Consider the following 27,078-nt stretch of genomic DNA (forward strand, 5'->3'; position numbering starts at 1 on the left):
GGCCGGCGCCCGCAGGTAGGAGCCAGTAACGGCCCCCGCCCGGCCTCGCCGGTCCGTTTCCCTTTTCGTTTGTGGTCGGCCAGGAGCCTTGTGCAAGGCGGGGGTGGCGACCCGCGCGCAACCTAGCTGGCGCGAGGTCGAAGGTGGACCAGAGGAGTGGGTGGCCTGGGGGCGCCCTCGGGGCCCTTCCCCTCTCCCCGCAGCGGGCACAGAGGCGGCTCGGCTCCCCGCTGGCGCGGGCCCCGAATGCTCCAGGCCCGCCAGCGTCATCTGGAACAGATGGATGGGGGGTGGCAGGCGCCCAGCGCTCCCTCCCATCGCAATCCGGGCTGGCGCGGGGAGGGAGGGAGCGGGAGAAGGAGGGAGGGAGGGAGGGAGGAAGGCGGGGGAGGCCGAGCCCGCGGGGACGGCAGCGTGCGCGCCTGCCAAGCGCGGCGCGGGCATGTCCCGAGGCAGGTTTGGGGCTGGCAGGAGCGCGGGCTGGCACCTGGGTCCGAAAGTTGAAACCCGCCGCGCGGCGCTGGGGCGGCTGCCTGGAGGTGGGGGTCCTGGTTTGCCTCCAGGCTCAACAGTATGAAAGCTGGAGATTAGAGAGTTTTCAAAAGAGGATGTACAGGGAGAGACCCCGGGGCATCGCCGCAGTGCCGGGAGCTAGGGACGCGCGCGGGGTCAGACCCTGGGGCGCCGGAATGCGCCGAGGCCAGGGGCGTCGGGCGAGGCGTGCCCCATTAACCCGGCGCTTCCTGGAGACGCAGGCGGCGCGGGGGGTGGGCTCCAGGCTCGCAGGCGGCGGCGGGCGCCGGTGGGGGCGGGGCGGAGCGCGGGGGGGGGGGGCGCTGGGGCCCGCAGTCCTTCGTCTTGCCGCCTGTGGGTGCCCAGGAATTTCAGGACGCTCCCTGAGTCATTCCAGTCTGTCAAGTGCCTGGGTGAGGTAGGGTGGGGGGTGGGGGGGTGCCAGGAACGGGGAGGCGCTGCGCTGGGGCCGGAGGCCCCGTGGGTCGTGCCAGTTTCTGGAGGCGGGCGGCCTCGCCTCTGACCGCAACCCCAGCTACTTAATGATCCCCCTGGTGGAGCGGCGCCTCCGTGGACTCCCCAGCCTCGGAGACGTGGGTTCTTGAAAGAACTGCCCCCCGCGTGTGGCCTTCCAAAAGTTACAGAACCACCGCAGGGGGTAGTTCCTAGAATTTTGGCAGGAAGGCGCAGAGGCTCGAGTCGTTCCCCATTAACCCTTTCAAGTTGGGGCAGTGAGGTCACGATGTTGGGCGGTGGGGTAGGGAGGGTAGACTTTGCACACAGCCGGGCTTGCGTGCCCCCCCCCCGCGCCGCCGCCGCCGCCGACACGCACACCAGCTCCAAAAAGTTATCCTCCCCAAGTGCTCTGGAACGTGTGCGTTTCTCCACTGTTTATTGAGCCTTCTGCCTGCCACACACTGTTGTAGGCACCGGGGCGCGGCGGTCACCAGACCTGCAAGGGCTCTGCTCGCGTGGCGGGGCCTCCTTTTGGAGTCAAGTGGCGGGTCTGGGACGCCACTGTTACCTGGAAGCCCCGAGCGGGCGAGCCAGGGGCCCCCGGGACCCGGAGGGTGGCACTTCCCCTACCTGCTGGTGTCCTCGGCTCACCTGGCCGCCCGGCTGGGGGGGGGGGGCGTGTGCCCGCGCGGGTGTACCCGGGCGCCCGTCCGTGCGCGCGCGCGTGTGTGTTTGCGGCTGAAACCCGACACCTCCCGCCGGCTGAGGTCAGGGAGCCGGGAGCGAGCCAGTGGCCCGGGAGTGGGCGGCGTTGCGCTTGGGTGTGTCCTCGGCGGCGGCGACAGCAGCAGGTGTTTCTTGGCCGGGGCCCCGGAAGCTCCACCTCCCCAGCGGGCCCGAGCCGCCGCCGCCGCCGCCGCGCAGCCCCGGGTGAGATAAGCAGTTTAGACAAACACTGGGCGACGGTGGCTCCAGCATGTGTCAGCCGAGGCGGAGCTGCGGGGCCCGGGCATGAAAGGTGAGCGCGCCGCCGGGCCGGGGGGGGGGGGCGGGCTCGGGCCCCGGCGCCCACCGCGCCCCGCCGCTGCCAAGTTCGCGGGTTCCGCGGGGGCGGCCGCCAACGGCTCCCGGGTAACTTCCCCGGAGTGCGAGCGGCGATAAGAGCCGAGCGGGCAGGCCGGAGCCCAGAGCCCCCCCCGCCCCCCACCGCCACCCCCTTCCCCTCCCGCGCGGGTCGCAGCCGGGCGGCCTGGCCCGGGGCGGGGGGCGGGGGGCCCGGGCGAGCTGTCGACGCTCGGGAGCCGGGGCAAAAACTTTGCGGCGGCGGCGGGAGCGGGGGGAGCGGGGGGCGGCCGTGCACCCCCGCGGCAGGTGCCCGCGGCGGCCGAGCGGGCGGGGCGGGGCGGGGGGCGCGCGGCGGAGCTCGCCCGCTGGGGCCGCGGGGCCCGGGTTTTGTCTCGCTCCCCCTCCCCTCCCCTCCCCTCCCCCTCTCCTCCCCTCCCCTCCCCCTCTCCTCCCCTCCCCCCTCCCCTCCCCGGAGCGGGGGAGGCCGCCGCGAGGGCGGGGCTGCAGGCGGCCCGGGGCTCCGACCCCCACGCCCCGCCGCCCAAGGGCGCGCCGGGGACCCCGCTGCCCCCGCCCCCGAACGGTGCCCCTGCCCCTCCTCCTGCCGAAGATGGCTGCCCCGGCCTCGGAGGTGGGAGGGCGATTGCATCCGCCGCCCCCCACTCGCGCTGCCCTTTCTCCCCGCCCGGCCCTTCCTGCTCCGCCTGGATGCGCCTCCCCGCCCCCAGCCCTCCCGGGCCCGCGGCCGCGCTGATGGGCGGCGAGTGGCCCGACCTAGTGGAGCCGATTCAATTATATTGCAGCACCAGAGACACCTCCTCGGCCGCCCGCCCGCCCGCCTCTCCAGCAGGCTAATTAAATTCCCTTCGAGGAGGCGGAGCGGGAGTCGGGCTCGCCCTCCGCAGCTCCGGGTGGGGACGAGGGGACCACTTGAGAGTGCGCCGCGGAGGCTCCCGGCGCAGGTCCTGGGGACAAGGGGTCTCTCTGGACTGGGGGGCAGACATGCCTCACTACCTCCCCCACCGGACTTGGTGGGTCTGGGGGCTCGTTGCCAGGGTGCCAGCTCTAAGTCTGGAGGACTCTGCGCCGCGGGGAGGGGAAGCACCTGCTGGCCCCGGCCGGGTGGGGGCTCCGTCGCCAGTGGAGTCCATTGGGCTGTTGTTTTGTAAACTAGCCTTTGTCTGCAAAGTGCATCTAAAATACATTAAACTCTTGTTAACCCCTGCAGTGCCTTATCTGGGGCCCACACAGGTTGGGTTTGGAAACAAAAAAAAGCAAGACCACCAGATGAAAAAAAGGACTGCATTTGTGAAGGCGCCGGGACAAAAGGCCCAGCCACTCTGGGTGGGAACCTCCAGGCCTAAGCCGATTTCCAGGAGGCGGGGATGGTGGGCCAGAAGGTCCTGGTGGGGTGCTCAGCCTGCTTGGCTGACTAGCTCCTGTCCCCTGGGATTCTGTGCCCTCCCCGCCAAAGACTGGAAAGTGGGAGGGGGGGAGCCCCAGGTGAGCGGCCGGTTTCTGGATCTCCAGCGTTACTTAAGCTTGGGGCAGGGAAAAGTTGCTCACCCTGTGTTTACAGGCCGCCTCCACCAGCAGGGACGGCGGGACCTGAGGCTCAGGCTGCCGCCTGACTCAGCCAAGGCCACGCCACAGGTGAGGGGGCCCTGGGCGCAGGCTCCGACTGGCAGGCTGTGTGTGTCATCCCAGCTGCCTGCCTCGCAGGGGAGTCTGCACCCCGCCCAGGTGGACGAGGAAGCCTGCAGGCCTGGCTCTGCAAAAGCAGCTGCGTTGATACTTCTCAGCAGCCTGTGTACGCCCAGTCCTGACCCCTGGCTTGAAAGGGCTGGGGAGGCGCCTGATGGCCAGTGCTGGGTTGGCTTTTGTCACTTTGTCTCAAAGCAGGAGTAGAAGCAGGAGTAGATGGCATAGCCAGGAAGGGGGAAAGCCGGAAACCAGAGCCAGCAGGGTTTTGACACTTGGAGGTTTTCTTCCTGTGAACCTTGGGAGCCGGGAGCCGCTGGGGCTTGAAGCCAGGATCAGCCCTGCCTGGGGTGGGAGGCCCGTCCTGCTTCCACTCAACCATCCTATCTCTGGGGCCAGGCTCCAGACAAGGCAGCAGGCTGCCCTCCGGTGCGGGCCCTGACCTGTTGGGCACAGCTTTTGGAATCCTGGCTTGTCAACTATGAGAAAGGGTTTATAGATTTCCAAGCCTGGTTTTCTGAAATTACTAGTGACCAGGTCTCCTCAAACCCAGTTAAGCCACAGCCTCTGGGTTCCTGGCCCTAGACGAGAAAATGCTTCAAGTTCCCTTCAGGTGATTCTAATGTGCAGGCTGGAGCTGGGGACCAGCCCCCTGAGGCGGGGGTGGAGGGGGGGGGACACACGGACAGACAGACTTGAGGGTGAGCAGTGCCAGAGCGCACAGCGGGAAGAGGACCCCTCGGGAAGCTCCCGTGGGCTTTGCAGAACCGTCCTGTGGCGACCAATAACTTCCTGTCTCTGGGGAAGTTCCGGGGTTGCAGATCCCACTGAGCCTTGGGGTTTCAAAGCAGAAGACGCCTGCCCCTGGGCGCCACAACTCGCCCCAGAGGCACCAGAGTAAAGTCAACACAGCGCCACTCGGTGGCGGACCTGAGTCCTGCAGCTCCAAACTTGAGACCTCCCTGCTGACTTCTCCCTAACTGCCCTTGACCCTTGGGGAGGTGGTGCCCTCCAACCGAGCTCTGGAGAAGGAGGGGCCTCTTTGCTCTACACGCCCCCCCCCGCCCCCGCCCCAACCTCAGGGGTGGGTGCTGGTGGCTCCTACTTCTCCAGAAGAATGCAGGTGAGTAAGACCTGGCTGCTACCTCTCTTCTTGCCCCAGGGACTCGTAGGGGCTTGTGGAATCAGCCAGCAAGGCCGGTTTTTCCTGGCCCCATCTGAAGGCTTGGAATTCCCAGCTTGGGTTACTCGAAGTCCACACTGGGCTGGGGTGGGGTGGTAGCACGTTAATTATCTTTGTTATGGCAACACGAGCAGCCTCCAAGCCACAGGGCTGCGTGAGGCCGCCTGCCCCCCGTCACTGGTGTGCTGGGAGAGCTGGTTTGTAACCTGCAGGGTCTGTGTTCCCGGTGACATTTCAGCTTGGCCTCTGTGCTGGAGACCGGCCGTCTTGCTTGAATTTCTCCCTCTCTCAGAGTGCAGCGGGGGCCCCCGAGCTCCCGGCTTCACTTCCCCACGCTGGCCCTGCTCCCAGCCGAGGCCACAGGCGGGAGGTGACGTTTCAGAGTGTTCCTGTCAATGAGAATTTATTGAGCGCCTCCTATGAACCCAGCCGGCGCTCGTTGCTGGGAGGTGTAGGGACAGATAACATAGGAGCGCGCCCAGAGCAGCCCTTTGCACGCCTGCCAAAACGCGCGCCGGGGGCCTTTTAATCTTGCTTTTGCAGCTTCTCCCCTCCACCCGCCGCTTGTCTCTTGGCCTCCGCCTCAGCTCCTCCGGCAGGACCCCACCACACGGCGGCCCTGATCGGTCCAGGTCCTGCCTGGGATTCTCCCGGCAGCTCCACACCCCAGGGTCCCTGACACCAGCCCCCCTGCCCTTCTCTTCTTGATGCCTTGAGCATGTTCCCAAGTTCAGAGGGGAAGCCACTGTGGGGCTAGGGGAAGTGAAAGCAGCCTCTGGGGAGCGTGGGATGCGGGGCCGGGCCTTGGAAGGAAGGGGACTGCAGGTTAGGGGGAGGGGGTCAAGTGCAGGCATCTGTGGGAGAGAGGAGAGAGATGAGAGATCTGGGTGGACTCCAGGCTATGTGGGCCCTAGTGGGATTTGGGGATCCTGAGGGGTGTGACTTAGTTGAAGGAGGTGGGGTGGGAAGCAGAAAGCCTTCTGATTAGGGGGACTCACTCTTGGCGGTACTTTTGAATCACTGGGGGAACCTAAACACCCAGGGCCAACCTGTGGCCAATTAAGCCCAGTTTCTAGAAGAGGGACCCGGAGGTCTGTATTTCATAGCCCCCCACCCCTACCCTCAACCGATGTGACTGCCGTGTGCAATCAGAACTGAGCTACAAGTGCCTTCTGGTGGGGGAGCGGGCAGCTGGGAAGGGATTTCTGCCCTTGGGGAAGGTGGACTGAGGCTTTTTTTTTTTTTTTTTTTTTTAAGATTTTATTCATTTATTCTTGAGAGACCGAGATATAGGCAGAGGGAGAACAAGCTCCCTATGGGGAGCCCGATGCAGGATTCGATCCTAGGACCCCAGGATGACGACCTCAGCCAAAGGCAGATCCTCAATCACTGAGTTGCCCAGGTGCCCCTGGACTGAGTCCTTTTAAGGAGAATTGGAGTCCTTCCTCAGGAAACCAGAGTGTGTCCTCTGCCCCAGAATTGGATGAGGTGCCCTAGGGAGCCAGAGCCCCTCACCTGACTGGGTGAGAGAACCATCACCTGGTCGCTGGATGACACTGAGCCCTGTGTTAACCTGGGGCAAAATCCTGAAGGTAACTCCCCTTCCCTGGCCTGGGTGAGCTGTGAGCTCTACTCCTAAGGGGCCCTTCAAATGCAGAGTTGTGTTTGGATGGATGGCTTCTGTGCCTGTCTAGAGCTCCGGCCAAGCCTTCCGATCCTGGAACGGGTTCCTCCAGCTGGAGAACTTGACATATGTGTGAGGAGTTGCACGTTGTAGTGGCTCTGGGGCTGCCAGAGCCGGGTGTGGGGCAGCCCTCCAGCTGTTTCCCATCTGTACCATGGGGGCGCACAGGCCTCCCTTATGTTGTGGATTTGGGGGACACGCATGCCCGGCACCTGCCCCTGAATGGGCAACTGGCCGGAGGAGCCGACAACCTTGGAGGCCCGAGGTGAGCCCCCAGCGAGCGTCTGCATCACTCTTACTGCACCTGCCGAGGGTGTTAGCATCCACCTCTCCAGCCCTGTGGTCCTGTGTACCTGACCTCTGGGTCTGAGTTTCCTCCTTTGAAATTGGATGACAGGTGAGAACACCTGCATCCTAGGATGCTTGGAAATCAAATGCTTTCTCCTTAAAGCTCGGGGTGGTGCCTGGTGTGGAGAGCTCATGTGAGGGTTTGTTAAAGAAACCACATCATCTCCTCGATGGTCCTGGCGTTTTAATTCATGAAACCCACCTGGCCTTGCAGTGCTTGGGGGGGGGGGGGGGCGGTGAGAGTGGCTGCACTTTTCCCACCGAGACTCAAAAGCTCCATTTGCCAGGTCAGCCCGTGCTGATCTCCGGGCGGGTGCTAGGGCCCCACCTGCCCCGCCTGGTCTTGAACCCTGCGTGTGCGCATCCCTTTCTTCAGCCGCCTGCAGCCCCTCCCCTGGCCTGCCCTCCCTGTGCTCAGATGGTGGGTCTGTGGCCACAGGCAGCAATAAAAGGAATCGATCCATGAGCTTCTGGTCAGGGCAGTATTGACGTTGGATAGGTTAAGCCGTCCCAAAGGAAAATCTATGTGTCAAGCTGAGGAGGACCCGGCGTCCAGGCGGGGTGGGCAGGGCCTCCTCTGTGCCGACCCCGAGCGTTATGGGGTGAGACAGGGCACCAGCTGGCATACCACCCAGCCTGTCCTGGGTGGGGGGAGTGCTGTGAAGGCCTTCATGTGACATGTGGCACGGACTGTGTTGTCACTGTCTGACGCTCCCTTGAGGAGGGCCTGGAATGAGGGAGGGCGTATCCCCATTTGACCATTAGCTGGGATATCTAGGGGCCCCACATGTGCCCGTGCTTGCCTGGCATCCTGTAGCTGGGTATTGGTGGAGAAGGAACAAAACCAAGGGGTGGGAGGAGGTTCATGTTGCTGAATTCTGAGCTTGCATCTATCTGTGCGTTATTGTTACTGTTTTACATGTATGGGGGCGGAGGGAGGTTCATTCACTAGACTGGGTAGCCAGCCTGGAAGATACAAAGTTGAATAAGTAAAGCTGAAGTTTTTAGCTGCCTGGGAACCTCCAGGAGCTTCTGATCGCTCCCTGCCACCTCGTGTGGGGGTGGGGGTGCTGGTTGTCCTAATGTAAAAGGAAACTATTAGGAAACTAATAGGAAAGCTCAGTATCAGCCCCTATGCAATGCCTGGCACCCCCTCCCCCTTTAACCCTGGGCCCCAATTAGATAGATGGTCTCTTAAGGATTTCTGGTCAGCCCTGCTTGAGCTCAGAGGGGGATTGGAGGAGTGGGCTGAGATTATATGTTTTAAATCAGATTAATGCCCAGGCCTTGCCTTTCTGAGCCCGTAAGACATTTTGCATCTTGCAGGTTTTGCCTACAAGGTCTTCTATGGCTTTATGAGACTGGAGGCCTTCCTAGGGATGCCGGACCCTGGGGGCCTGTCACTCGGGCACAAGCGGTGCATTTTAACCCGATAGCTGGTTTCCAAGGTGAGACTGGTAGGACAGTGTTGTGTCCTTCCTCGTACTGTGCTCTATCTGGCAGGGGATCCCTGCCCACGCTCGGACAGCCAGGGCGCTCCGTGTACGTCGGGGTGCTGTGCTCCTGTTAACAGCAGCATCTGGGCCACACTCTGTGAGTGCCCACCCCCACCCCGGTGTGTTCACGACACAGGGCTGGCCTAGGGGATAGGTGCCAGGAAGGGAAAGCTGCCGTGGAAAGACTTGAACTCCAGCTGCGTCTGTTGGGATGGCGCTTCTGCCCACCAGTAGCAGCCGGGAACTTTGTGTACCTGATTCTGGCTGAGTGGGCTCTCCACCCCTCAACCTTTGGCCTCCAAGGGCGTTTGCTGACCCTACAGGGGGAAGAAAGCCCTTCATGTAGCCAACACCTGCTCCTCAGAGGTTCTGTTGCCCCCACCGTGGATCTCTGGGCCAACCACGCTGCTTGTCACTGTGTGACCCGGGACAGCTAGGGTTTGTGGTCCCAGAGGGTGAAGCCTGGCACCTGTGAGAGCTGGTTTGGAACCTCAGCATCCTGCTTGGATTACAGGAAACTTGCAGGTTCCCAGCTGAGATGATAGAGGAATTTGTGTTAAGGAAGGAAAGGATTACTTAGGCTTGGACAGTCCATTTCTCAGCAGTTGATGGAGGGCAGTTGTGGACGGAAGAAGGTGACCAACCCGGCCTGTGGCTCCTGGTGACTGTTGTGGGAACCTTTACCTGATGGCCCTCTTCTGAGGTCCCATTTTGGTCACAGGGTAGTTGGTGTTTTTTTGTAGGGGGAGGGTAGTTGGCATTTACTGATTCCTAGGCGTAGCACACTGGGCTTTGAAGATTGTAGATGAGCCCAAGAGGAAGTACCATTAGAACTTGGAGGTTTCTGGGTATTGATACCTCATTTGCCTTTGACCCAGGTGTATAACGTTGGGAAAAGGTGTTACTGCTCAGGGTTCAGTACGTAAAGAGCTCTATGCCCTCGGATTCTCTGACCTGTGTTCGTGGACGCCACACAAATTGCTGGGTCCCTGTGAACTTGGTAAATCTGTATCCAGAATTCAGCAGGAGAGGGTCTGGTCTGCCCTTATGACCATTATGATAATGGACTTTTTTTTTTTTTAATGCAAAAATTCACTTTATGATTTGAGGCAGGTCCTGGCTTGAGTGCACTGGCTTTGAGCCAAGTGAAATCCACTTGCTGTTGACACATGCAGAGATCATGGCCTACCTTCCTGGCAGGCCGTCACCCCTAAATCTGAGAGTGTGGAGGGGTTGACCTCTTACTGCTGAATTAGGATGGAATTACGGTGTTGACAACATCTGGGCTGAGGGTCCTGGCCATGGTGCCCATTTATCGATAAGCTCCTACAGATGCTGTTCATTGCCTGAGCACATGGAATTTCAGACCTGGGGAGACACACTCCTGCATCAAGCAAGCCGGCCAGCCTGAGACAGTAGGGAAAGGTGGGGACTTGGGACAGCTGCTGTTCTCATGATTTTGGGTTGGTGGCTTCTTGTTTTATAAGATCTTGTTTTATGGATCTTCATCTTGACTTAAAATCTCCCATTTTTAAATATCCGTTGATTCACATTTAAGCTACATGGCTTGACATCAGGCCAAATGAAGACAGGTTGATGGGTCAAAGAAGGCCTGCTTAGCCTCTGCCCCACTGCATCTAGCTCCCCCCAATCCTATTACTGATATGGAAGCAGAGGTTCAGACCACAGTTTTCCTACCAGCATTTTCTTTCTTTTTTTTTTTTAAAAAATTAAAGGTTTATATTTATTCCTGAGACGAAGAGAGAGGCAGAGACATAGGCAGAAGGAGAAGCAGGCTTCTCAAGGGGTGCCCGATGTGGGATTCGATCCTGGGACTCCTTGACCACACCCTGAGCTGAAGGCAGACGCTCAACCACTGAGCCAGCCACCCAGGAGTCCCAGCAGTCCAGTTTCATGCCTCAGCTCCTGGGTGGTCCTGCCAAGTGAGACCCAAAGCTTGCCAGCCTGCCTGAGCAGGGATGCCGGGCATCACCGTTAGCCCCATCGGGTCTGGTCAGCTAAGCAATGTGAGGATATGGCTGGTGTGCCTCCAACCCTCTTGTGTTGGCGGAGGACCTACCCAGTGCCCTGAGGAGTAGAGCTGCAGAAGGACCCAGCCTGCCCCGTATGGACAGCTTTTGTCAATAGCTACTCCGTATCGAAGGGACAGTGCTCTTGTATTCTCTGTCCTTCCTTCCCCAGAGGGGTAAGGCAGGAGCTGTTGAAGCACCCAGACTCCTGGCCCCCACCCTGAGTACAGCGAGGGAGCGGGAAGTAGGGTCCCAGCTAGCAGAGCAATGACCTCTGCTTCCTCTTCCCACTGCTTCTCAAAGTCTGTTCCCCCCTCCCCACCCAGGTAGGTTTTATCCGTGTTAGAAGGAGGGCCTGGCCTTGACCCCTGCCCTCCTGGCCTGTTTCCCCACCTGCTGCTCCATGGAAAGTTGGAGAACTTCAGTGGCTGCCTCCTGGCTGGGTTGGGTTTCTCTCCTTCGGGACCTCTCCTCTGCACCGGACACCTCTGACCCCCGCCTGCTTCCTGCACCCTGTGCTTCTGGGCATCCACTGAAAGGGCTCCTTTGTGAGTGAGACTCAGCTCAGAGGTGGCCTGGTTAGCTCAGGTGCCAGCAGGCACATGAAAGGGTCCTAATCCGGGGTTGTTATCTGGGCCACATGCCCTCCAGGAGCTCCCTGCCAGAGCTGCGGAGATGTGGGGGTCCCAGAGTCCGTCCTCATGCTCGGCCCAGGGTTGTATGCCGAGTGTAAAATGAGTCTGGCACCCAGCTGGGTGCTCTCGCAGGGGCCTTCAGTCACAGAACTGGGGTCTGCAAAATGGAAGGCAAGCCCAGTGAGTGGCCCTGCTCAGTTCCTTCTTGCTAGCACTTTCTAAACAGTTCAGGTCCCGGTCTCCGCAGGCCAGGGCAGCACTCTCTCCCCGACTTGGTGTACCCGTCTGTAGAGTGGGAAGCAGAGGCAGGCCACTTGGGAAAATTTGCTTGGGAGGTTCCTTGGCCCTGGGAGCCCCGGGGGCCGCCCACCTCCAGGAGGCAGCAGTGTGGGGAAAGCCGGGGTGCGGGGTGGGAGGGATCAGCTGGCTGGGGGCGTCCTTGTCCTTGGCTCTGGCTCCCGCGCTGCCCTGCAGTGGGACCCTGGGCAGCCTCCCTGACCTCGCCGCCTGCCGAGGCCTGTTCATGCAGTTGCTGTGAAACTCCGGGCCAAGCAGTCTGGCGTCTGCTGCAACTGTTAGGACCGTCCGCGTTTCTGGGGACAGCCTCCTGGGGTCCCGGACGCCGGGCTCCAGCCTTGACCCTGTCCCTTGGTCTCCTCTGGCTTTACTACTTCTATATGGTTCTCTATGCTGCGGTTCCTGCCTCTCCGCCCCCTCTGGATGGCTGCCCCCCCACCCACCCACGCAGCCCTTTATCTGTCCGTGTCCAGGCTTCTCTAGACGCGGCAGCCGCTCAGAGTAATCGCTGTCAAATGTCGCTGCCATCTGTTGCCCGACTTCTGTCCTGTGCATCTACCCGCAGCCTCTGCGACTCCCGGCCTTCTGCAGCCTCCAACCTCAACCTGTGGATCATCTTTGGCCGGCTCTGGGGGTGACCAGGGTGCCACCCCATGCCCACCCCATTTCCACCTGTTTTGTGGCTCCCACTCCTTCCGGACACCTCTCTGGCCCCGTCGGCCCACACCTCTGTGCTATTACCTGGTATGTGAGCACCGAGTGCTGAGTGAGTGTGGGGGTCTCTCCTGAACGCCCCTCACCCACGGTACTAGTGTGGCACTGGGGGATAGGGGCCGAGAGAACCCTAAACCTTGCCCCACCTAGGCTGAACCCCACCTGGGGTTCCTGGTGGCTGTCGGGGGACCCCAGAGAGCAGAGATGGGCTTTGGAAACAGCTTGCCCTGGTGGGCTCCCGTCTCATCGATGGCACCTCTGGAGGGCACTTGGCGCAGCTCGTGAGCCCCTGCCTTGGGCATTCCCAAGTGACTTCACGCTGCTGAGTGACAGGTCTGCGTGGGGGAGGGGGGCAGCCATGTCGCCAAGGAGGGAGCTGCCTTGTTTCTCCTTGGCTTCTGGGCCTATGACCCCCTGCCCCCCCCACCTGTTCTCTGCCCTGCGCTCTGCTCCCTGCGGCCAGCAGTGGCTCGGGCACAGTCCTGCCAGTTCCTGGGGCCGCAGCCTTGGGGAGTAAGTCCTCTTCTGGGACTCGGACAGGGAAAGGCCCCAGTCCCCTTATAGACCTGCAACCTGGGGGACTGTCCTTAATCGAAAGAGAACATTAGGCCTAAGCACACCACCCTGCGCATCCTGACTCCCCCACCCCCATCCCCAAGAAAAATTGCTTCGTGCGAGTTAGCTCAGAACACGCCGAAGGCAAATATAATAATGAATTTATTATGAAGCCGCTCGGGTTCCCATGATCACATGGCACCCCACGCCGCAGCCACCCACCGGCTCTCTGTGGCAGGGTGACCCCGGCCTTGTCAGGGCTGCAGGAGCATCGCCTCTGGGGGGGGGGCGGTGATTCCTGAGCAGGAGGCTGGCGGGGGCCGGGGAGCCCAGGCCGCTGACCCCAGGGACGCGCTGTGTTTGCTCACAAACGTTTCTTTCTTTCTGCAGTAATGAAAAATGATCAAGAGGGGTGATTGGAGAATCCCAATCCGGATCGTGCGTGCCTGGGGCAGGACAGGGAGGCCCTGCCGGCTGGCCCCGCGGGGTGTAATTACCCCAGGGTGGGGGGCTGTCAGGAGGAAGGGGCGGGCTGGTGCTTGAACCGGGAGCCAGCAGAAAATTCATCTCAGCCATTAGCTTGTAATTAGAGAGCACGGAGGGAGCAGGCCCGAGGTCTGGTGCCGGGGTAGAGCCCATGAAAGGAAGCGGTAATTATAGGGTCTGCGGGAGGCCGGGCGGGAGGCCCGCGTGCTGATTAATACGCCCTCCGCCACCGAGTCGAGGGGGCGGTGGGGCCGGGGCCATAGTTAATGGCGTGTTGGGGGGCCTCCCCCCACTTAAGTCCTGCTGCTGCGGAGCATGGGGTTTGTTCTGAAGAACCAGAACAAGGTGGGTTTCCGGAGAGCAGAGAACATCAGCCGCCCTGCCAGCCGGGCTGGCCCTGCACTTGGTTTTCTTTCCTTTTGCCTTTTTTTTTTTTTTTTTTTTTTTTTTTAAGCTCTGTGCTGCTGCTGGCCTTATTAGAAACGTAGGCAGAAGAGGAAAAGTATTGATTAAAGACACCACCGCGCTGGGGAGGGGGCGGAGCAGGAGAGGAGGGGGCCGGTGGCCCAGTGGCTTTGGGGCTTGGGGCTCTGGGCTCTGCGGGGGCGTCCCGGGCCCTCCAGCTGGGGTGCTGGGGGCCGATCGGATCTCACCTCTGGGTGTCCGGCTGTGGCAGCTCTCTGCTCCTGGGAGCCTGGGTGGCAGCCGGTGGTGGCAGGAGCCCCGTCCAGAGAAGGACAGCTGTACGTGATGTAAATGAGAAGGCCGGGAGGCCACATGACCCGGTCGCCATCCTGCCGAGGTGCACATGTCGGAGAGCAGCACCGCGCGGAGGGAGCCCTCCCTGCCTCCTGCGCCGCCCCCGGCCCCGGCGCTCTCATCCATCATTGGCCTTCACGCAGTGGAGCTTATTCCCAGCTGTTAGGATAATGAATTTACATGAGCTGATAATGTAGACAAGAATTCAGTCAATGGCCAGGAGCACAGAAGTTAATAAATACCCTCTCTAATGAGGGCACAGGGAGCAGGTGCCCCATGTTCCCCCAGGGCCTCCTGAGGATGCAGGGGCCACCCCAAGGCCCACCCCTGCTGCACCTGCCGTGGCCTGCATGTGTGTGGGAGCTCTGGGTCTGCCTCCCTGGGCAGGGCTCGGGGCGGGGGGGCCGCACAGTGTGTGGGTCCTGCAGTGACCCCAGCCTGGGACAGAGGGGCAGGGTGGGCAGTGGGTTCCCCTGAGGCTGCGTGGAGCCGTGGTAGGGCCAGGGCGACTGTTTGCCAGGGTCCGGGGTCCCATGAGTGTGGCCCCTGCCCCTCCATCCTGGGTGCAGGGGAGCTGCCATCCTGGCTGCTGGTGATCCTCCAGCCCGCCCTCCCGGGGTGCACATGCTGAGGAGCGGTGCTAATTTTAGCTCCTTAATGAAGAGGCTGGGTTGGGATTCTATTTTAAGTGACCTGACATCAGCAGTAGCTTTCCTGACTTGCAGTGCCCCTGAGCCCGTGGCTGACACTGCGACAGAGATGCTGGCTTTGGGGGACCCCCGGGAACCGAGAGGGCCACTGGTAGAGCCCTGAGGGCAGGTGCCAGGCTTTGCTTGAGGAGGGGAGGGGAGGTTCAGCTGGGAGGGGAGGGTACTCAATGCCAGCAGGATTGTGACCCTACCATGCAGGGGACCAGTGGGTGAGGATTTGGGTTTGAGTTCCAGCAGGGGAGGCCCTGGTCTGAGGGGTGCCTCCGGGCCCTCTGCTGGTGTGCCAGCCTCATGTTGGCGAGCTCTCTGTCTCTTTCATGACCGTGTCCGCCCCCCCCCCCCCGTTTACTTATGATTTAATTTATTTGTATGAGAGAGAGAGAGCAAGCACCAGCAGGGGGAGGGACAGAGGGAGAGGGAGAAACAGACTGCACTGACCGGGGATCCTGACACAGGACTGGATCCCAGGCTCCCGAGACCGTGACCTGAGCCAAAGGCAGGCACTTTAACCCGCTGAACTTCCCAGGAGCCCCAGTGACCTCCCACTTTGCTAAAAACCTGGTTTACTGCAGAGATGTTACAACATAGGTATAAGGGTAGAGTGAGACCTTTGCTTCTCTTGCTGACACTTGAAGACGCCCACCAGCAGCTTCAGGGGCATGTGGTATTGTAGGGTCTGGCCCGGGATTTGTCATGTGGCTGCCCCTGCCTAGCCCAGCACTTCCATGCCACCCTGCCCAGCAATGTCAGTCGGCAGTCACAGCAGGTCCACCCAGATCACCAGCTGGCCAGCCTGTCACATGGCTCCCAGGCAGTGACCTCACATCTGCTCCCGGGCCTTGGGGACCAGTCATTGGAGGTAGAATGACTGCGTTGCCTACCCTCACTTCCCCACCGCTCGGCCCCATCTCTTACACACGTGCGTGCTGTGGGGCAGAATGGGTCTGGATCCGGGCCCTGACCACTTTAGCATAAACAGGATGCAGGTGCTCTGTTGCAGTTATCTCAACCCTGCTGTTAACCATCCGTTGGGCCTTGGATCCAAGACTGTCCTCCCCCATCTGTAAAATGGGCACAGTGACACCTTTGTCACAGAATTGGGAATTAGAGGTGGCTGGCTCTCTAAGGGATGAGGGAATGGAGGGAGTGTTGATGGTCTCCGATGACCTCATGGGGGCCCACTTTGAAGACTGCAGGTAAAGTCATAGAACATTTGCAGATGGGTGAGCTTCTTGGGCTCCAAGAGGGAGATGGGGAGAGAGTGTGAGACGGCAGTTGAGGTCAGTAGAGTACGTGGCAGCACCATGTTGGTTGTCTAGAGCTGTGTGACAAATGCTCCCAGACTTAACATTCAAGGATGCAGGGCAGCTCAGAGGCCCCAAGCAGGCTGTGATCCACCTGGCAGCTGGGGCTGTGGTCTCATCTGGAAGCTCAGCCAGACTGGGGGGAAGAACCTGGTTTTTGTCTGGTGGCGTCAGGAGACCTGGGATTCTCCATGGGCTGTTTGAGCACGGTCCCCTCAAGTGATTCCGGAGAGTGGGCAGGTGGCCGTGTGGCCACGGCACCTCTGATGGTCTTTTTGTGTTAAGTCACACATGACCACTTCCGCGTCCTCGCTGGGTCCGACGTGAGTTCGTTTGTGTAGCCCACGTTTTGGGGAGAGAGAATCAGTCCCCGCCCCTTGAAGGAGCAAAGACTTCGTGGATGTATCTCTAAGAGCCTTTGGTGAAGCGTATTTTAGGAGTGTGTGTGTGCGTGCACATGTGTGTGTGCACATGCATTGATCCCTTCTGCTCCAGGGTCTTGTTTAGGTCTTGGGGCAGGCAGGTGTGTGAGGTGTGCGAGGATACCGTGAGGGCCCAGGAGAGAGGGTTCGAGTCCTGGGCGTGCTGCTTGACTGTGTGGCCTTGAGCCATCCGACCAGGACCAGACTGTGAGCCGCTCCTGGCTTCCCAGGATCATCTCAGGTCAGCGGGGTAGTGGACTTTGTCTTGGTGCATCTTACAGACAAGGCACGCCCAGAGAGGCAGTGACTTGCCTGAGGTCACACAGTTGAGGCTACAGAGCGAGGATTCAAGCTCCAGGTACCTGGCAGCCAAGTGAATGCTAAGCTTGACCTTCAGGCCCCCATTTCCTCACTCCACAACCTTGGTCACACCTCGTGCCCCCTCTGTCCAGCTATCCACTGGGAGGAGAGGGTGGCGGTGGTAGCCTGGGGCCAAACTCCCAGATCCTAGCATCCACTGGGCTTGGTGTCCTCTAGCCAGCCAGGTGCTGGGTTGGCTGAGAATGACCTGGGTCTGAGACCTGCATTTTCCAGCTGTCAGGCTGCTGAGGAGGGACCCCACACTCTCCTGGATTCTTGAGTTTCTCTCGTGGGGTTCACTTCCCCTTCCTGCTTTTCCAGCGGAGGCAGACACACGGGTCAGTAGGGAGTTAGCGCTCCTCTGCTGCTCAGTGGGGCTGCTGGAGGGCGCCGCTGCCCAGCGTGGTGGCTGCCCACGTGACCGGCCCTGCAGCTGGGAGGCCGGGAAGCTGGACAGGGGCATGGGGGCTATTGTGGGGGCCCTTTGTTCCCAAGTACACGCCCTCACCTGAGAGAATGGTGTTCCCTGGAGCTCAGCCTGCCTCAATGTGGTCTTTCATGCACCCCCGAGGGTGGCTCTTCCCGCCCCCCCTTGGCAGGAGAGCAGCGGCCAGTACCACCTGGCTCTCTGGGACTCGGGCTCTGGGGCAGCAGGTAAATGCCTACCCCTGCCCGGCCGCCTGTGGGGATCCCCCCTTTTTCACCTGGCTGCCTTCAAGCCTGCTGGCCTGTGGGGATGGCTGCAGAAGCAGGGTCCAGTTAGGCTCTTTGAGACTCAGCACAGAGCCCAACAGAGGTGAAGTGGGCTCTGGGGGCCACAGAGAGCCTCTTGGGGTGTGGGCCGCAGCCCTGTGAGGAGGGCACGTTCTTGCCCTGTTCTGTGATGGTGTTCCTCCACCCATGCCGCCCAGGGACCCTTCCCTAGATGGCCCCGTCTTGTTCCTGGAGCCCCCCCACCCAGGTGTCTGTCTGGGGCCTTGGAAGTCCATTCGTTTCTCCCTGCACACGACCTATGGCCCCTGCCAGCTGCAAGGCCACGGGCCTTGATTTACACCCTGGAATGCGCCCACAGCGAGGGGGCGGGCCGCGGGGCCCGGCGGGCAGGTGGCCCCGAGAGGGCAGGGAATGTTAATGGAAAACTTATTTATGGCACTGCTTGCTCGGCCGCCTGCGATGGAGCTGGGCCTCTATTGATCGGGCGCTCGGGAGGCAGGAGGGCCTCCTCGTTGACACTTGGACGGGACTTGGAAGGCAGAGGGTGTGTGGGAAGATGGCTGTGTCCTCCCCTGTGGCATCTGGTGTCGCCCTGGAAGGAGGCGGTGCCTCGTTGGCTCCTTGCTCAGGCCTGAGCCTGGCCCTCGGCAGGAAGGGGGGCTTTAGGTCGCCGGTCGTGTGTCTTCAGTCCCCAGGCGGGGCCCGCAGGGCGACCGCCTCCTCTCCCCCACGTCTGCCACGGCTGCTGATGGGGCTGCTGATGGGGCCGCTGATGGGGCCGCTGTGCGGGGAGGCCTGCCCAGAGCCGGATCCCGCTGTCTGCCGTGTTTTCTCTAGAACGGGGGCGGTAGCACCCCCGGCCTCACCAATGTGGTGGGGCCTGGGGGGCGGGGGCGGCTCTAGGGCCGTCCTCCTTACCCGAGCCCCTTTCTGTGCGAGGACGCCGACCCGCGCCCCCTGGTCCCTCCGCCCGCGTTAGGAGATGCTGGGGATCCTCCTGGGCTGAGCCGCAGCATCTGGGATCACGGGGGTGGGGGGCCCCCCTGCTCTCTGTGGCGCTGGCTCTCTTCTGCCTCTGTCTGTCCTGCCCGCGCCGTCGTGTCTGCTCCTGTCCCCTGTCCCTGCATGCTGCTCGCTGGCCCGGACCCCCGGGCCCTGCGGACCTGCCCCCCGCTCTGGTGCTGGGCCCTCCTACTCTCTGGGTGACCTCTGGTTCTTCTTTTCCTGTTTCAGGCATGAGCCATGAGCCCAAGTCCCCTTCACTAGGGATGCTTTCCACCGCGACCAGGACCACCGCCACCGTCAACCCCCTCACCCCCTCGCCGCTCAATGGCGCCCTGGTGCCCAGCGGCAGCCCCGCCACCAGCAGCGCGCTGTCGGCCCAGGCCGCGCCGTCCTCCAGCTTTGCCGCCGCGCTGCGCAAGCTCGCCAAACAGGCGGAGGAGCCCAGAGGTAAGAGGCGCGCCCGCCGGGCTGCCGCCGAGGGAGGGAGCGCGCAGCCCCCTCCTCCCGCCCAGGCCCAGGCCCAGGCCCCGGAGAGGAGCAGGTGCGCGGCCCACAGACAGCTGGTCCCCGTTCCCCGCGGGCGGGAGCCGGAGCAGGAGCCCCGCTCAAGGGGCTCTAGAGGCGCAGGGCCCGCACGCGCTCCCAGCTACTCTTGAGTCTCCCGCTGCTTCGTTCTGCGGGGGGCAGCGCCGTCCCAGCTGCAGGCCCTCCCAGACACCCCCACCCCCACCCCGGCGCCTCTGCTTTGCTTCTGCTTCTCCACTGCCTCTGTCTGGCCTTGGCTCCAGGAGCCACTGCGGGAGTGGCCACGGTCTCTGGAAACCACTTGGTCCTAGAGTTGGGGGGGGTCTCTGAGGCAGCTTCCCCATCACTGCTTAAGTCCCTGGGGCCAGGATTGCGTGCTGGCTTGGATGGGTGTCCCCCAGAGGTTCAGAGCCCTGGCTTCTGGTATCACTTGGGCGGTGACATGCTGTGTGACTTTGGGCCAACGCTGACCCTCTCTGAGCTTTGATCTTTATTCGGTGGCTCTCTGTGCCTCTGGCCTCAGGCACTTCTGGAGATGACCCTCCAGTTGTCCATGTTAGTCTGGGTCACGGGCTATTGGTTGGACGGGTGGGACAGGAGGTAATTTGTGGCTGGGGCCGCCTCCCGACCGCCCTCTGGACTTGCTGCACAGATGCGGGGCTGACCTCTGGGCAGGTGAAGCAGGGACCTGGGTGCCTCTGGCCCCAAAGGTCCAGGGCTTGGTGTCCTCGGCTCCAGGGCCTGCAGCCCTGCAGAAGGGACGTTTGCCCTGACCAGGACTGGCTCGGGGTCTTCTGAGTTCTGAATCTCACCTCTGTCCAGTGGTTGGGCTGAGGAGGAAGTGTAAGGCAAATGTGCTCAGGATTGACAGGGCAGGCCTTGGCCCAGGAGGGCAGACCGCTGGGGCCCGGTTCTGTGTCCACTGGGGCAGAGCGTGGCTGCTGGCAGACCTCCCGCGTCCCCGCACACATGCCCCTCCTCCTCCTCCACGCCCACCAGGCACACTCCCTGGCCACGTCCGAGTGAGCCAGCTGCAGGAACCCTGCTGGTGCGGGAGGCCCCGCTGTTCCGGGCCAGGGCGTGCCACGCAGCTGGAGAGCAGATGGCCCGCAGAAGACGGTGAGCTCCCTCCCCGGGCCCGCCGAGGCCCCCAGGCCTGCCGTCCTGGGCTCTGTGCAGTGTCCTGGAGGTACATGTGGAGCCAGTGGAGACTCCGCGGTCCCCGCGGAGCTGGTGGGACACCCCCGTGGCAGAATTTGCCCGGCAGCCCCCTGCTCCTTCCTTGGCTTCTAGAAGGCAAGTGTTGGCACGTGGGAAAGTCTGATTCTGCTGAAGTTGAGTCACCCCCACCTGTCACTCCGGCCCCCTGGGCTCGTCCTGGGGTGACACTTCTGCAGACGACATGGCTGTGGACGGGCACTTCTTGCAGAGGCAGGCAGGGGAGTCTGCAGATGGGGGCTCACGGGAGGGCCGTGGGCATAGAGTCGGAGCCTGCCTTGATGGTCCCGTCACCTCTCTGCAGCCCATGGCTGGTCTCAGCATCTGGCTGGAAGGATGGGCCAGCCGGCAGCCAACGTGCCAGAGGCTTCCGGGCCTGGCTGGCTGGGAACAAAGTGTGCTGGCGGCAGAGGCCAGGCCCGGTAGCCGTGGGGCCCTGTTCCTCGCAGCTGTGACCTGGGCATTTTGCACGTTCGTTCACTGCCCTGGGAAGAGTGACTTTGCAGAGAAGGGCCAGGAGAGGGAGGCCAGGTACCAGCCACGCTGGCTGGAGCCCTTGCTGCCATGGAAGCTGGCCGGCCTATGGTCACCCCGTCGTTCAGATGTGAGGGCCGAGCTTTGGGGGGCTGCATACCCATGGAGTGGTGTTGGGGCCCTGGGACACCCCGGGTCCCACTGTGTGCTTGCCTCGGCCCTCGTCACACTGCGTCTTGAGAATCGTAGGCTTTCTGGCAGCCACCAGCCAAGTCTGAGAGTTGGCAGCCTCAAGCCCGCGGCAATGAGCTTAGTTTTCAATTCTTTATTTGATCCACCCCAGTCAGAGTTCAGTTTGAAGAAATGAGGAGGTGCGGTCACTCTCGGGAGCATCCCTGAGCCACACCTCGTGACTGGTCCCCTTTTTTCTCAGAGTCACCCAACTGTGACCTCACCACCTCCCCCATCAGCGGGAGTGGCTCACAGCCAGGAGTTGCCTGCTGTACGGATGGTGAGGCTGAGCGGCTCAGAGAGGTCAAGTCATGAGCCCAGGGCACACAGCTCGTGAGGACATGCCTTTGCCCCTTGCTGCCGCCGTGTAGCCCTAAGTGGCTTGCAGAGCTGGAGTTGGGATGACAAGCTGGGGTGGGAACCCCCTCGCCCCTACACCCACCTCAGTGGTGCAGGGAGCATGTGGTCAGGGAAGGAGCAGGATGGTTCTCACACTGTTTACGTTGATTCAGTGCCACACAAGCCCTCTCCTAAAGCAGTCGATGCCATGGCCTCTAGGGTCTTCTGGGTCGTGCAGCTGTCACCACTACATCAGACCAGGTCATTGCCCCCGCAGAGACGCCTGTGCCATGAGCACACACCGCCTCCCCGCCCCGGAGCCACGGTCTGCTGGTGCGCTCTGGGGGGCCGGGGTGGGCAGAGCGCGAGTGACTGGCTTCCTGCACCTCGCCCAGTGTTTCAGGGCCACCCCCACTCAGCATGCCAGGATTTCATTCCTTCTCACGGCTGAATGACCTTGCGGCTGGCTGGCACCGTGCATCTGTCACCGGGCGTGTGCGGCACCCCCGCCTTCAACACGGCGGTGGCGTGTATTGAGTGCTGGCCGTGGACCGGCCAGTCTCCTGCCGCGTTCTTTGTCCCTGTGGCTGGTGGACGAAACTGAACTGTGAGCTGGCCTCTGTCCCTCATTGTTAGCAGCAGAGAGGAATTTGGAAGCCACGCACTCAGGTCCTTCCCTGGCATGTTTGCTGACCACCGGGCTCCTATCTTCTGTGGGTGCCTCTGGTGCAGTGGGTGGAGGCCCCATGCCCTTGGAGGTGCTAGCATCTTGGCATCCGGTGGCTCCGGGGACCCAGGACTCCACTGCCGATTGCCCACAGCCTTGTCCCTTTGGACAGAGAGGTCCTGGCTGGAGCCAGAGCAGCTTCCAGACCTCCGTAGGGGGCAGGTGGAGAGGCAGGGGCGCAGCCACAGCTTGTCATGTCAGCCACATGCAACCCGGTGCATCTCCGGCTCACCTTTGACCCTGTCCCCCGCCACCCCTCCCTTGCTGTGAAGCGTCCCCTTATTTTGAGCTGCAGCCCAAGCTCTCTCCTCTGCTTCTCGGGCTCATGTCTTTCCTCACATCATGTCCTGAGGGGTACAGTTTAAACGTGCAACTCCAAGGAAGTAACCTGAGTGCCCAGTGGTTTGCTCTACCTTGAGAGCAAGGATGAGAACGGAGAAATAAGCCCCTTGGTAGGGAATTGTATCTGTCCCGAGGCTCTGAGGTGTCTTCTTCACGGCCTGACTGCCCTGGGGGTCCTGTAGGGGGGAGATGCCCGCTGCTCCTGGAGGGGCTGTGGGTGCCCCTGGGGCCTGGACCCGCCTGATCCTCTGGCTCACATCCTGGCTGTGTGACCTGGGCCCGTCACTTTATCTCTCTGAGCTTTTTTTTCTTTTCTTGGAGATCTCATCCTTGTAGATTTTGATTCAGAGAGAACACACTAGCGCTAGGTGTAGCAGCTGTGTGCACCAAAAGGAGGCCATCGGTGCAATCATCCCCTACCCCTGATCCCCGCCACCCCTGCCACCTCCACCTCCCTGGCCCTCAGCGGTGCCAGGATGGGGGTGGGGGGGCTGGAAGACTCTCACTGGGAGGTTTCTAGGAAGGAGAGGGCCAGGGCCACCGTGGAAAGGCAGTGAGCTTGAACTCCTTTCCCCAGCCATGCCGCTGGATAAAGGGGCACCCACACAGCACATTCTTCTGCAAAGGGCTTTGGGTCTGGCCCCACACTGGTCGCATCTGTGCCTGTGGGACCATTTCTCTGGGACAGGCCAGGGCGTGCCCCGTTGAGCAGAGGCAGCACGCGTGTAGCCCTTTGCTGTCGGGGCTGCCAGGGCCCTTTCCCTGTTTCTCTGGCCACAAAAAGAATGTCCTCCTGGGCCGCTCAGCCCTCTGTCCCCTCCCAAATCTGCTTGTCCAGGTGCAGCCTTGGCCTGGCCACCTCTGCCTTGCCTGTCCCCCCCACCAGAGCCTCTCTGGACAGACTGTCCCCCATACACACCCCAGTTTGAGCCATGGAATGACCCTCAGCCCATTACCCCAAGAGCGCTGACCTGGGGCAGGCTGTGACCCCCAACCCCCTGATTGTCCCTAGCTGCCTTGTGTGCTCACGGGGAGTTGTTGAATAACTGAGTGAGAGCTGAGTCCCTGCTGCCCATCAGGAAATGCCCCGCCTGCAGCGTGGCAGCAGCCGCAGTCCAACAGTGGCCCCACTCGCCCTGGGAGCCACCCTAGGTGCCCCCCACCCCCGTGGCCCTGACCCTTCCCCTCTGCTCCCTGCAGAGGGCGAGCCTGGGAGCCCGAGTCCCCGGCGTCCCGGAGCATGACGAAGCAGAGGCCGCTGCCAGGCGCTGGCTCCGACAGGCTGTGTGGCAATCTGCTCGCCTCCACGCTGTAGCAGGCGCCTCCTGTGGGGCCTCGGCGCCCGTCTGCTGAGGGGCGGGGAGCCCCACGCGTCCTCAGCCGCACCCCTGGGGCTGGGCGCCTCCCCGCATGCCCCGCCTGTCTTTTCCACCTCGCACACCGCTCACCTCCACACCCCTGTCGAGGGCCTGTTTCTCTGGGCGCTCCCTGCTGTCCCCAAGACCCGGCTGTGTCAGGGTAGGGTCTCTTTGGACAGCTTTGGCTTAGGGGCCCCAGCTGGGCAGAGGGAGCAGGGTGGGCCCTGTGGGGTGGCTGAGCGGCCTCACCCAGGGGGTGTCTGCCAAGAGCACGGGTCCCCGTGGCGGTGGCAGCTGGACTTGAATTGCTAACTCTCCAGTCCAAAGCCCGAACACGGGCGCCCCTGCCCGGCTTCCTTCCATGGCGCTTGTTGGCTGCCTGCCTCATCTTGTCGCTGGCTTTGCAGGCGGGTCCAGTTACCGGCGGGGCCTCGGGAGCTGCTGGAACCGAGGTCCTGCCCCTGAGCCCCAGGGAGGCGGCGGCACATTCCTCCCCTGGTTGAGGCTGGAGGTGTGACTCTACCCACCAGCATTGCCATCACGCAGCCAGCCCCGTGGAGCGCGGGTGGGTCTTCCCTGCTGCCACCTGAAGTCTGCCTCTTTCAAAGAAAACAGCAAAACCAGGAAAGGAAAGATCCCACCTGGCACGCTTGCCGCCCGTGTGTCAGCCATGCGCTGGCGGGGCTCTGTGAGGTGGCGTTTCCCTGCGGGCATCTGCAGCCCCATCTGTCTCTGAGCACAGGTGTGAGCTCTTGGTCGGGGGAGGGGAGGTCCTCTGGAGGCTGGGGCTGGAGGAGAGAGAGGCCCGGGGAAGGGCAGCTGGCGTGGCTGGGCACCGCGTGGGGAGATCGGGGCAGGGGGCAGGCTGCGTGGGCAAGGTGCGTACGACCAGAACAGTGGACCATGGGCGATGCCCAGCACTGGGGTATTCGCGGCAGCGGGCCTTCTGGCTGTGGTGACACAGCAGTGACTGCCCCATCACCTCTCTGTGCTCCCCTCTCACGCTGCTCTTCCCTGTGGGCCCCACCAAGGCAGCATTGCCCTCAGCTCAGGGAGCCCACTGTCCTCACCAGCCTCAGTCCTGCTCAGCGATGAATAATGGGCCCCTGGAAACGTTTCCTAAGAAAGACCCACACCTTGCCTTTGGTGATTTGGGTTTCGTGACTGTCACATGATGGCAAATTTGGTACAGGAGCACACCAGTGGCCGTGAGGCAGGACGAGGGCTCTGACGGTCCTGTGCCGTGGAGGTGCTCCAGCCCGTGGGCAGGTGGGGAGACCCCCCCAGCCGGGAAGCCAGTGTGCGGCAGCCCCACAACTCTGGCCACCCCTTCTCCCCCAACCCCTGGGGTCGTTGGAGCCGTTGACCTCAGCGGGGCAAGGAATGCCCTGCATGTGTCATCGTCCCCCCATGTAGGAAGGATGTCCCTGCCTTCGTGTTCTGGCGATGGCATTTGGCACCTGTAACCCACACGCTTTGCTTCCCAAAAGGCAGAGGGGCCAAGGTTCCTGTTCTGGAGGTCATGTTCCAGGGAGGCGACTCTGGGACTGTCCAGGTTGTGTCCACCTGACTGCCTGCTGGCTGGGAGGCTTCCTGCAGGCCCCACGGGCTCCTCGGCCTTACAACCAAAGGAGGCTGCCTGATGGCCAGTCTCATTTCTGCGTCCAAGGGACACTCGCCCGCCAGGCCTGGGGGAGGTGGGGGATGTGGTGGGTGAGGACAGGAAGGGCAGTGGAGGCTGTCCCTCCTCTGGAACACAGCCATCCGAGCTCCAGCGGAATGCAGTCTGCACAGGGACCATCTGAGGTGGACCTAGGACAGGGGATGGGACACACTGCCGGGGTGAGCAGAGAGCCCTGGCGAGCAGACCCAGCAGGGTCCTTGGGGGCCCCCGCCCTCCCCTTGCTTGTGGCCCTGGGTCCCAGGGCGCTGCCTACACTGATTGAAGCCGGGCAAAGCCCCACTGGGACAGGGGCCTGCAGTGCTGCCCCTTCCAGCCCTTCCAAGCTTGGTTGGCCCGGGCCCAGGAGTAGGTGCCCGGGAAGACAGGAGACTGTCCTCTTGTCTCCTCCCTGGCATCAGGAGTGAGGCACCTAACCCAGTACAGGGTCGAGTGGACCGGGTCGCTGTGGGGTGACCCGGAGCTGGCCTTATCCTCCAGGGCTAGTGCCGGGGTGGGTGGCGGTCCTTGTTCTGGACGCTCCGAAGGGGGCTCGAGACGGTCTCCGCAGCCAGCTAAGCGCGAGTCTGGGAGAGCTGAGAGCTGACGGCCGTCGTGGTTTTGCGGTTTTGATTTCAGGCCTCACCCCAACTCCCCTCCCCGAGTCTGGGGTCTCAGCTGTTAATTACACGTGCCCCGCGGCCCCGGCGCTAATCCTCCCGGTCAGACAGCAGAGGTGACGCCGAGTGCGCGGCCTCCTGTCATCCCCCAGCTGCCTGCGCGCCCCGACTGGCTCCTGCCGCGCGTCTCCAGTTAATGAGGCCGGTCACAGCCCTCCCGCCGCCGCGCGTGAGCTGGGTCGGGGTAGCTGCGTGCTAATTGTGGGTGCGTGGTAGGGGATCGATCGCCTGCTCGGCTGGCGAGGGACATCCGACCCCCAGGGGATCAGGCTGCTAATTGCCGATGGCCTCCTGCTCTAGTGCACCTGGGTCCCCAGCTCCCCCACCCCTCGCCCCCTGGTGATTAGAAACGAGGTTAATCTGGGAGAAGCTAGCTCGTGGCGTGAGGGGGGGCCTCTTCCAGCAGCTGGCAGGGTGGTCTGACCCGGAGAGTGGCCCAAGTGGCCCAGGGACCCTGCGCCCCAGCCTGGTGCCATCAGGTGCTCCTGCTGCAAGCTGTGCTGCCCCCCCCCCCCCCCGCCCCGTTCCATTTGGCCTTTGACCCCAGCTTTTCCTCCAGGCTCTTCGTGGCCTCTGCCTTGACCGCAGCTGCTCTTGGCCTGTGTGTGTTTTCCTTCCTTCCCTCCTTCCTTCCTTCCTTCCTTCCTGTTTTTTGCTCCAGAGCACAGATATCCGCCCTCCCCACCCCGACGGGCAGAGGATTCACAAGGTCTCCCGGGGTGTAGGCCTGGTGGCCGAGCGTGGGGCTGCGTGGGAGATGAGCTGTGAGTGCAGGAGACACAACACCCCTCGCAGAGCCGAGGGGTGTGGGTGTGTGTGGTTAGGGAGGGCAGCTGGCCCCAGGTAGGAGTGGGTTCCTGCTGCCACGTGGATGCAACATAAAACCACACGGGGCGAGCAGCAGCCAACGCAGAAGGTCCCGTGTGCTGGGATGGTTCACGGGAACCACGCAGAGTAGGCACATCCTTGGAGACCATGCAAATCGAGGGGTGGGGGCCGAGGGGCCCGGGCTTCCTTTCCTGGGGGATGGCCACCCTGCTGTGAATGCACTGGGACCCTTGAACCCACACTTGAGATGGGGGCATTC

General features: G+C 62.3%; 1 protein-coding gene across 4 annotated transcripts in view; it reads left to right on the forward strand.

The window, feature by feature from the left end:
* The window catches only part of GSE1 (Gse1 coiled-coil protein), a 416,539-nt gene that overhangs the window by 360,157 nt on the left and 29,304 nt on the right, over nucleotides 1-27,078 (forward strand). For 3 of the 4 annotated variants that reach the window (XM_055306661.1, XM_055306659.1, XM_055306660.1), the window contains exon 3: nucleotides 18,666-18,884. The exons of the other annotated variant lie outside the window; for it this stretch is intronic. In XM_055306661.1, coding sequence (XP_055162636.1) covers nucleotides 18,666-18,884 — 219 coding nt within the window. The remainder of the gene's footprint in view (nucleotides 1-18,665; nucleotides 18,885-27,078) is intronic. 4 annotated transcript variants of the gene reach the window in all.

This window comes from Nyctereutes procyonoides, unplaced genomic scaffold, assembly GCF_905146905.1.
Source record: "Nyctereutes procyonoides isolate TBG_1078 unplaced genomic scaffold, NYPRO_anot_genome, whole genome shotgun sequence".
NCBI classification, from domain to species: domain Eukaryota; kingdom Metazoa; phylum Chordata; class Mammalia; order Carnivora; family Canidae; genus Nyctereutes; species Nyctereutes procyonoides.